The sequence below is a fragment of the Urocampus carinirostris genome, chromosome 6, assembly GCF_059441175.1.
Source record: "Urocampus carinirostris isolate Australia breed hairy pipefish chromosome 6, RoL_Ucar_1.0, whole genome shotgun sequence".
Lineage (NCBI taxonomy): Eukaryota > Metazoa > Chordata > Actinopteri > Syngnathiformes > Syngnathidae > Urocampus > Urocampus carinirostris.
Window position 1 is genome coordinate 25,637,074 of NC_142354.1, and position 11,311 is coordinate 25,648,384.

At 37.8% G+C, this 11,311-nt stretch overlaps 1 protein-coding gene across 1 annotated transcript in view; it reads left to right on the top strand.

Annotated features, from left to right (window-relative positions):
• The window catches only part of dip2bb (DIP2 acetate--CoA ligase B (putative)b), a 62,590-nt gene extending 55,113 nt beyond the window's left edge, over nt 1-7,477 (top strand). The window contains exon 40 of the mRNA XM_088338442.1: nt 1,030-7,477. Within this exon, the coding sequence (XP_088194568.1) occupies nt 1,030-1,282 (253 nt within the window). The 3' untranslated portion in view covers nt 1,283-7,477. The remainder of the gene's footprint in view (nt 1-1,029) is intronic.
• The last annotated feature ends 3,834 nt before the right edge of the window (nt 7,478-11,311 follow it).

Genomic DNA, 11,311 nt, shown 5'->3' on the forward strand with positions numbered 1-11,311 from the left:
GAGGAAATGGTAAAGTTTTTTTTTTTTGCATAATATCTATATATACCTGTATGTCAATAGTATATTCCAATTATTTTCAGAGATAATGCATTTTGAAGACAGTATGTCTTGTCTTTGACATCCTGAGCTCTGCAACATGTGAATTACATCAGCACCCTAGCAAGCCAGTCACCCTATTGGTTTACATGTTAACTCGTTGAAAAAGTTTTAAATGTGTAGGGCCAAGTTTTGGTAGTTTTTGTGGAGAATGCCTAGGCGTTGTGTCGCAGATGGGTGCAGCAATGTTACAACAAATAGCGAGCAGCCAAAATGGGGCGAACTGGGAAAAGAAAAAAAACACAGGCAGGATAGCTGGCTGCAAAAAAACGCAAAAAAGTTCTGTTTTCTTGCAATATAATGTTATTTTCGTAAGCCAAATGCCGTTGTGATTATTAAAAGCATTGTTTAGAGTGTTTTTTAACCTTTCCTGAGCCAAGGCACATTCATTTCATTGAAAAAATCTCACAGGACACCACCTATCAGTGCCGTTTAATCCCCGGTTAAAGTAAATTGAAATGAAAGATAGCTTTTGCTAGACCGCACAGGCACACAAAGTGTTCTTCGGCACAGTGGTTGAAAATCATTGGTTTAGGTATTGGAGGTATTAAAAATGCCAAAAACACTCAAAAGTGAAAGTTTTGCTTGAAATGCATCCTTTCACTAAATGCTGTTTATTATCTGAAGTTTTCTTTGAAATTAATATTTACCAGAAACTTGGCAATGTTCGACTGTTGTTTTCTAAACAATGGTAAAAGCTGGAAACCTTTTATGTGTCCTATTCCTATAAAACTACAGGAATACATTTTCTGCAGGCCTTCAAAAATAAGTCAAAATGACAAAAATTGGCTGGCACCAGCTCTTCCCATTTGAGAGAAACGTCTCGCATTTAACGAATTTTAATAAATCAACTTTTTTTTTTTCATGATGAGCATGCTATTTTGTAAAACATGAACAGATTTCCAGAAATATCAACCTAACTATTGTTTGCAGCGCTGTGTTTACATGGACCAACCTACTGGTGGTGGTGTCGGAGCTGTGCGGCTCGGAGCAGGACGCTTTGGATCTGGTGCCTCTGATAACCAACGTGGTCCTGGAGGAGCACCACCTGATTGTGGGCGTGGTGGTCATTGTGGACCCCGGGGTCATCCCCATCAACTCAAGGGGAGAAAAGCAACGCATGCACCTTCGAGATTCCTTCCTGGCTGACCAGCTGGATCCCATCTACGTGGCTTACAATATGTGAGGGCCTACTGAACACCCGGCCTGGTTGGCCTGGTATCATGCGTCACAAAACCCCGTTTGATATCCGTCCTCATTGCATGTCTGTGACCGGAGCCGTCACGTTTGGATATTCACTGTGTTTCATCAAAAAGGTTTGTGCAAATGATTCCCCAGCAGTAAGTGTTTGGTTGCAAGTAGCCCGCTCAAAGTCAGTTATGTGTGCGAGGGTCCGAATACATAGAACCCCTTTTGAAATTCCGTGTTATTGCCTTTGGGGAAAAAAAATGCAACAAACCTCTTGATACACGTTCCTCTTAGTGGAAACACTGATTCAAAGAGCTACTTTACTTGATTCTGTTTTCATTTTTGAAGCAAATGCACTCACCTGTAAATGGTCTGCTTTTATATAGCGCTTTTCAAGTCAATGAAGACCTCCCAAAGCACTTTACAATGTGCTTCACACTTACCCATTCACACACACACCGATAGCAGCGTCGATCATGCAAGGCAACTAGCTGTTCATCAGAGGCGTATATTTAGTGTCTTGCCCACACTACGACATTTAACACGGAGGAGCCGGGAATCAAACCTGCAATCTCTTGACCCCGAGACGAGCGCTTTACCTCCTTTGCTACTGCTGCCCCATGCATGTAATAAGCTGGCATTTCCCTCAACTTTTATATGTTTCATCTGGTCTTTGACCACAAATGTGTAACAAAAATGATACATCCCAAGATATTAAAGCCAAATATTTTGACAGCTTTCCCACCTTATATAAGTACCGTATGTATTTGTGTATAACGCACAAACGACTCATTTGTTAATTAGTTGTCATTGTGACCCTTGTTGTGCTTTTTATTATTATATTACATTTATATCCTATAGGACAACTTTCTGTTTTCTCTAACTTTCATTTCTGGTACCATGAGTAAAAATAGTGTGATAATGCCTTATTTTATGTCAGAAATATTACTGGGGTCTCAAACTCAATTTTCTTGGGGGCCCGCCAGAGCTAAAGTCTGGGTGAGGTTGGGCCAAATTGGGTTTTCAAAAGTCAAACCGTTAATAACCATTTTTCTCAAATATCTCTTTTTCATAGACAAAACGAATTATAAAAATAAAGTACAGGAAACAGAAATGAATTTTGTAAGAAAATAAATTAGTGTTAAATCTATAAATCATAAAACAATAATTCAATTAAATAAACTTCAAAAGTACAGATATAATTCAATAAAAAATTGATGAAATACATTTTCTACACCTAATTTGATCGAAAAAATTAAGGATTAATACAAAAATAAATCAATCAGTAAAAAGGATGTTCTTACCTTCAAATTTCATATCAAGGCAGGGCCTCAAATAAGTTTGAGACCCCAAGGTCTAGCAGTTAGAATTCACCTCTCTCACTGCCGTGACCCGGGTTCGATTCCTGTTGCATCTAATGGTTTGGGATTGTGGTCAGCGATATTTGCGACCGATCAATCAACGCACAAATGTGATAATGTACTGTAAAACCTACTGTCAAACGTGCACTCAAACTTTGAGTCATTTATTAGGTTAAAAAAATATGCGTAATACATGAATAAATACGGTATTTTATTTTCTGCCTTACGGACCTTCAGCCATACATTCCTCTTGTTCATAAATCTATTTTTAATGGCTGTTGATCCTCTTTTGGCTTTTATTGGCAATCCTGACAAGTCAGGCAAAGGATTCAGAATAAGAGGCCTGTTGTGCACTCCAAAGCCTCTTTTGTATTTTCGATACCGTTCTGTAAAGATATTTTAAAGTGTATAAATGTATAGAAGTGTACCCTTCCTCCTCTGCGGTCGAAATGGTAGCAGACTGTAAATAAAGATGGAGTCAGTTGCCAGTTTAATGGTACTTGCAATATTAGGAATACCTGTAAATCATCAATAGACACCATACATATGGTATTGCACTTTCTTCAAAAACTTCTATTTTTATTACAATAACAAGGCAGTAGAAGTAACATTTCAGGAAAAAATATTTGGCCTGAGGAGCTTTTGAGTTTAGCTGTTGCTATTTGAAGGTGCATTGCCGATGTTGACATGTTTTTTCTAATGACTGCCACCTCTGGCCTAAAAAGTATTGAGTCTCTGTGTCCACATTTTGCATACGCTGCAAAAAAAACAAAATAAATTACTGGTAATTCTCCCCTGGCTGATATTTTTTTGCACTTTTTATGTATTATTCTAAGTCGTTCCATTATTAAAGCTATATTATTTTGAGAACAAAGGTAAAATTAGTTTGCCCTACTGGAGGACAGTTTTGCTTATTCTGTAGTGCAGTGGTTAGCACATCTGCCTAACACGCGTAAGGTTCGAGACCAGGCGGAAACATATGTTTGCCTGGAGAGGGATGGGTGCCACCAGGCTGCCCAAGACACACCACAGGAAATGGTGCCCCTACAACTCGAGTGGTTAAGGGATCCAGCCACACACCCCATTGTCTTATTTCAAGAGACATTGTGTATTATTTAGCACCTCCTAGTGGTACAAAAAAAATCGTTAATTACTTAAAACAAACAATATTGATTTGAATATTTGGCAAACATATATTAATTATCATATAATAATAATTGTTTTAAAAGTAATCCTACGTCAATAAATTTCTATGATATGAGAGAGCTGACATGATTGTGTGCCATCTTGCTTCTATGGGTACCACAAAAGACCAAAAACATGTCTTTTTTCATAGCTTTTTTTTCATTTCATTTTTTTTGCTTTTTTGTTTGTTTTGTATGTTCCCTTTTTTTTTTCTCATTTTCTTTTTTTATTCATTGAATAATTGTTTTTGCCTTTTCTCTTCTCTTGCCTGTTTTTATTTTCTGCTTTTTATTTTTTTTTATTTTTTTATTTTTCACTTTCTTTTTTCTCCTTGTTTTATCATTGCTTTTGTTTTGTTTTTCAAGTGAAGTCATGTCTATTTGTATTGCCTTTAATCACAAGGAGTCTCAAAGGGCTGCACAGACCACAGATTATTACAAACTACAGACTATTAGTACACCATCCCCTGATCTAAAACCTATATGAGGGCAAGGAAAAAAATAAATAAAAATTGTCACTTTGAATCCCCACAATTTGTAGTGTTCCTTGCGCTTTGCAGTATTCAATTTCAGATGTATGACACACTGTCCCTTTAAGGTATTTAATAAAATTGTGAAAATAAAGTTTACATTTGAAAAAATGATCAGAATTTTTTTATATTAATATTTAACAATAATTTCTAAATGACAAAATTAAAATCAAGCACAGTCTTAAACAACTACATTTGTTTTTCTAGTAAAATGAGACAGAAGTGTCAATTATTTAAATGGGCAAGGACGCATGATTTTGTTCATTTTAGGTATATCTTCATTATTTTATTGAAAATAAGTATTCAAATACAACAAATAATATCTAAAATGAGAAAAAAATATATGCTAGTGTAGCCAGATAATTTTAGCTCAAAACAAGATCTTTTGGTACTACATTGTTTCCTTTCTTTCTAATCTTCGTGTTGCCTCAGAGCACTGTAGTATAAAGAAGAGTCAAGCTAAAGCTAGGTTAAAAAGACAGTACACTATAAAGTCATCTGGGCTTTGTTCGAACATACACGATATAGAAAAAAATATAACTCGGCAATGCACCTTTAAAGCCATTTAAAATGGTTGTAATTGTAAATGAGCAGCACTAAATCCGCGTCTTTCTACCTTCCCAGCATGGAAGATGCTTTTGCACCTTTTCCGCGTTCAGCCAATCAGACGCTGACGGCGACCGGGGTATCGAACAAAGTCGTGCGAATGCCGATCTGATAAAACGGCATCAGAAGCAATTCTATGTCAAACGTGTAACCGCGACGGGGGGGTTGAAGCGATCGAAAGACTGTTTACAGGCCGCCAAGTTATTTTGTTGCATTTGAAAAGTAATGCTCCAATTTTGTAATGTTATTTTGTAAAATTATTGTTTCCCCATTTACTTCGGAGTCATTTGAGTGTTTCTGTCATTGTGGAATTTTGTGAAGCTTTATTTGCAATTTTAATTTCGTGACGGTCAGCAGCAATACATGGATTTAGGTTTTTCACTAATAAATATCTAAACGTGTTGGTACTTTTTGCAACACGCGACTTGGATCCAAATTCCGTAAATTCCGGACTACAAGCTGCTACTTTTTTTCTACATTTAAAACACTGCAGCTTACAATACTTTAATATTGAATACTTACATTTAATTAAATCGGCATATAACATATACGCAGTAGTGCGACAAAAACATTCTCAAAACTAAACTCAATGTACTGTACTGACTGAAATTCAGAAGCCTGTATAATCACAACAGCCTGTGTACATGCTGAGCCATGCGACTGATCTTAAGCTCTCCCAACCCTTGCGCACATGTCAATTTGATAGGAATGAGACCAAGTTTTGCTATTACTATATACAAAAAAATTTGAAATGCAAACACTAGTTACTAAGGAGGTGCACACAATAATTATTGGGTTGACAGTTATCAAAATGATAACAGCCTAATATGAAGTCACAGTTTTTTTGCCTGATAGGGAAAATATACCCCCTTTTTAGTCACCTGCTGCCACACTAAAATATTCAGTAAACCGACGCTACTTGTTAGAAAGATTCCAAGCATTTAATATATGCTGATTTATTTTATGTAGCAGTAGTATTACTTCTCTCTATGACTTTGTCATGTGTGCAAGAGATGGGAGAGCTTAAGATTAGTCGCACGGTTTAGCATGTGTACAGGCCGTTTTGATTGTAAGGGCTTCTGAATTTTAGTCATATTGGCCTGGAAAGTGGTGGGCGCCACCAGGCCGCACTTGCTCAAGACACACCCCAGGAAATGGTGCACCTACGAGCTGTGTGGTTAAGGGATCCAAACAACTAAGAGTGCATTAGGTTTTCTTTTGAGAATATATTCGTCACACTCCCAGCTTCAATAATATTGACTGCTGCGGATACAGTCTGCAAATGATTTTCTTAACCGTGGAATAATGTGTTACTTTTCTGTACTAAACATTTCCCTGCTGATTTTTTTTTTTTTTACGTAAGAAATGGATGTGATTTATTTGATTTTTTTTTTTAATGGCTGTTAAAGACTGGCTTAAAATCCAGTGCAGTTTGTACAAAAACAAAGTTGAGTTTCTTCCTTAAATTTGCGCATTAGCCTTTAAATCAAGTGTGGTCTGTAGTCCGGAATGTATGGTAATTGGGGGGAGGGGAAATATTTAGCATTAAGAGGCATGTTCGCATTGTGTTTGATCTGTTATCATTCGGAGCGACTTTGATATTTTACTTTCTCCGTGTAGATAAAACTTTTGACGTTTTGGTGTTACGACCCAACACGATGTCGGAAATTCAAATATCACCGCGAGATCTACTCAGCGCTTTTGCACTGTACTGTACTGTAAATCATCCCAAAATGTGTTTTATTCCTGTTTCCTGCTCCCTTGAATGCATAACAAAGTGTCTACCTTTTATTGGGTTCCACCCCGTGTTGTAATCTTGGCAGAAGAAATGTTTTCTTCTTCCTCCTTCGCTTTAACCATACTTTTGCAACAGAATGTGTGCATGGCTCTACCATTATGAGACACATTTCATCCTGGGGCAGAAGTAAGGAAGAGATGATATATATATAAATATAAATATGTATATATTCAGGGAACCAAACTCAGCTAAGGCAGGGATGGGCCAGTCGGTCCCTTGGTGCAAATCATATAATCATATTCCAAATCTAACAAAAAAGAGCAGCTACATTCTACCTGCATCGCTAAGAAATCTTTTTTTTTTTTTTTTTTTAAATTCCTGCTCTTTGTCAATTCTTCCACACTATGCAAACCTGATGACTGTGCAATTTCCTTCAAGCTTGCACCGTCCGGTCAACAACCCACATCCATTTTTAATTAGTACCAAGTCACTGATCCCGTTTCAAAAGTACTTAAGGTGTTTCTTAATCTCTTGAGTTGTATGTTGATATTGTCTATATGCACCCTCAGCATGTTGTAGAATTATGACGTATTGATGAAATGACTGGCCCATGCCGGTGTGATTACACTAAAGAAAGCAGTTCAACTCATATGTAGTTCGGAATTCCAGGTCTTACACTTTTATGTTTTTACTCACGTTTTCTTTTCTTTTTTTGCTCAGTTGTATTTTGTTTTATACTGTAAAACAAAAAATAAAGAAAAACCTTTAATCTTGGGTGATGAGCATGTGTTTTGATTTGTGGTTACTTTTTGCAGCCTATGTTAGGATTAAGTCAAGTCAAGTCATGTTTATTTGTATAGCCCTTAATCACAGAGTCTCAAAGGGCTGCGCAGATCAAAGACTATTGCAAACTACAGACTATTATGACACCATCACCTGATCTAAAACCTACAGGAAGTCAAATAATACACGGATATTGTCAACATAAAATATAGGTTATTCATATGCTATAGAATTCCACTGAGGTTGCAGATCGAATCTCAGGGGGAAGAGCATTCCAGAGCACCGGGGCCCGAATGGAGAACACTCTCTAACCTGTGGATTTCTTGGCTCATGGGAACACTAGTAGACCAGCATTTAGAGAGCGAAGGCTCCGGACCGGAACATTACATTACATGGTTTATTAAAGACTTATTGCTAACCAGCTATACTATAACCAACCACACTAACCAACACTACTGCTTAACAAGTTCGAGTACCGATTTTCTCCCCTCAAAGGGACGGTGTGTAAAATTTGGTGCACAAACGACACGAACTGTCAAACCAATGGTGATTTTCATTTAATAGAAAATCATAGGTTGGGGAATTTGTATTTCTTTTACACGGTGGAATCCTCACTTCGGTCTCTGCCATGTTTGTCCGGCAGGATGTCGCCATGCTGTGCACTGTGGCATTGCCCTCTCCAACACAGTGCCATCTACTGGTCAAATATTACACTCTGCCTTCAAAAACACCATGAGATTTTTTATTTATCGTTTTTGTTTTTTCAAATTCAAACCAAATAAAAATCTTGACTTGAGGCCATTATTTTAGTTTATGGCTGTTTCTTTGTTTTTGTGCGTAAGAGACCTTTTCGGTAGAACTTTGCCACTTCCAGTTTTTAACAAACACGTTTTTCATATATATACTGGATACATATTTTGTTTCGTGCGTGGAAATAGAGTGCATGATAAACTTTTCTCTTTTTTGTCACCGCTACTGTTAAGATTTGCGTCGTTCGCGAGTAATCCAGTTTAAGTAACCCTACCCAACCCTGATGATAAGGTTGCCAAAATGACAATATAAAGCATAGGTATAAGCACGTTGGTACACTGAAAGGACTGTTGTAAAGGGCTGTGTAAATAAAGTACTGTACAGTTAACATTAACATTTTTATCATCATATTTGTGGTCACCGTGGGTCAGGAGGTTAACCAATTTATTCATTCTTGTTACTAATTTTTCTGGTATTTGGGATTGTATTATATGTTTCATCTCTTTTCAAGTTTAGCAATATTTTATGCTGTTTTCCTCATGTTGAGGTTTTTGAGTTTTTCCTTGCCCTCATGTTTTGTTTGTTTGTACATGATTCAATTGTTTGTTTGTTTGTACATGATTCAAATTGAATCTTTTCTTCCGGCGCCGTCACGAATGGCAGCCACTCCAGCAGCTCCCGTGTTATTTTCGATTGTTCTCGATTGTTCTCAGCTCAGGGATGCTGCTGGAAATGTGAATTTCCCTTCGGGGATGAACAAAGTATCTATCTATCTATCTATCTATCTATCTATCAAAACGGCTCTATGGGCCAGCTCCTGTAAGTGGATGACGGGATCCTGCTGCCCACCAATCAGGGGCTGGTTACCTCGAAACGCTATTTTGCTCTTGTGATTGGTCAAGATGCGTTGTTTCAGTGATTATGTGCTTTTAATTTTTATATCGGAGTAAAAAAAATATTACAATTGTTTTGTAATTTGACTTTTGTATATTTAAATCTATTTCTGGGAGGGTAGCACGGCTGTGCAGTGGTTTGTGCATCCACGGCACAGTTCTCAGGTCATGAGATCGAACCTTCCTGTGTAGAGTTTGCATCTTCTCACCATGCTTGCATGGGTTTCCTCCAGGCACTCCAGTTTCCTCCCATATTCCAAAAACATGGATGTCAGGTTAATTGGCTGGTCCAAATTGTCCCTAGGTGTAAATGAGCGAGTGAATTGTCTGTCTCTGGCTGGCAACCAGTTCAGGGTGTCCCCTGCCCACTGCCCGAAGATAGCTGGGATGGGCTCCATCGCCCCCGCGAGCCAACTGAGGATAAGCGGTGCAGATAATGGATGGGTGGATGGATTTCTCGGTGCAGTGGTGATCACATTCGAAAGGTTCCAGGTTTAAAACTGGGTGGAAATATATGTTGGCCTGGAGAGGGGTGGGTGCTGACAGGCTGTACTTGACTTAGCCACACCACAGGGAATGGTGCCCCTACAACTCTAGTGGTTAAAGGATCCAACCAAACATTTATTTAAATTTTACTTTGTTTCCTGTGTTGTTCAAAGCTACCGCCCAGTTGTTATTTTGCCTTATTTTCCCCTTTTGAGTCATTAATAATACATTAAAAATTGTAAAAAAAATAAAAAAAAAATGGATTAAACCACAAAAACGACCAGAACAGCTGTTTGGAGCTGAAAAAGACAACTCTTTTTAGTGAGCCAAGCTAAAAGAGCGGATTTTCTAAAAAAAAATAAAAAAAAATAAAAAAAAAAGGAGTCAGAATTCGCATCGCTTCAACAGACCATTCACTTCTTGGAGTATAGAGAAAACTCCTGTCAAGGACATGTTTCGTATTTAAAGCGCATGCGTGAAGTCGCGGTTTTCTATCCTGCACACTTTAATAATTTGGTGACCAAACACTAAAGTAATCAAAAATGTTTTATACTCTGCGCCATGTTGTTTTCCTCCTTAAAATGCTTCCGCACGCAAAATGATGATGACGCGTGGTTGGCACTAGGTGTGCACGGGACTTTAATGTCAAAAGGTTGGAATGTTTATAATCCATTGGCGCTGGTAGCTAAAACTCCAATTACGATTGCTTATAGCAGGGGTAGGGAACCTATGGCTCGGGAGCCATATATGGCTCTTTTCATGAGTACATATGGCTCCGAAATAAAATGTAACTATTGCACATCTCTCTGTGGCGTTCCAAAGTCAAGTGATTTCATCCCGATTTTGGTCCATATAAAGCCGAAGCAACTCAATGCAGAAGTTCGATAAGAAACCATTTAAACTGGTAAATAAAAACGCTGGCAAACGACTTTGATTGGGTGAGCAGTACCGGTGGGCGGATCCCAGCACACAGCGCAAGGCACTTCCTTCTCTCTCTCTCGCTCAGTGCAGTCGACACCGAAAGTGAATATGACAATATGCTTATCGTTTGCAGTAATTTGGGACATTTTTACAAAACAACTTTGCATACACATTGTTTTGAAACCGTTTTTAAGGACAAATTTAATGGAAAAACATTGCCTCAACACTCTTAACTGAAGGTGGAAGACATATTGTAAATGGCATATTTACATTGATTTGGGAACCAGGATTTGGCATTTTCATCATTTCATACATTTGATTAAATCATCAAATGACACACAGTGAAAAATGTGCTGAAGACTTAGCTTTTGTCTAGAGAGCGTGTTTGGCAGTTTTTTCAATTTTGTCTGAAAATATATGATGTGGCTCTCTCAATTTCTTTTTAAAACATTTTTTGCTTGTATGGCTCTTTGGGTCAAAAAGGTTCCTGACCCCTGGCTTATTTTTTTTGGGGTTGAACAAATTAATTGACACTAATAACAGCAAACAAACAATGTGAGGTTTGAACAACCCTTCTCGACAATCTTAACAGCAATTAAGCATATTCACAACTTCCTTATATAACATCTCTGTCAGTTTCAATAGATCCGTCCAGTCCAAAAGCGATATCTTTTAACAGTAGTTAACCAACGTGTAAAGAGCTTGTTGTCCACGAGAGGCGCTGTAGTAAAACAATAGAAGTGGAGCTTCCGCTCAAGTGCTAGAAGAAGACTAG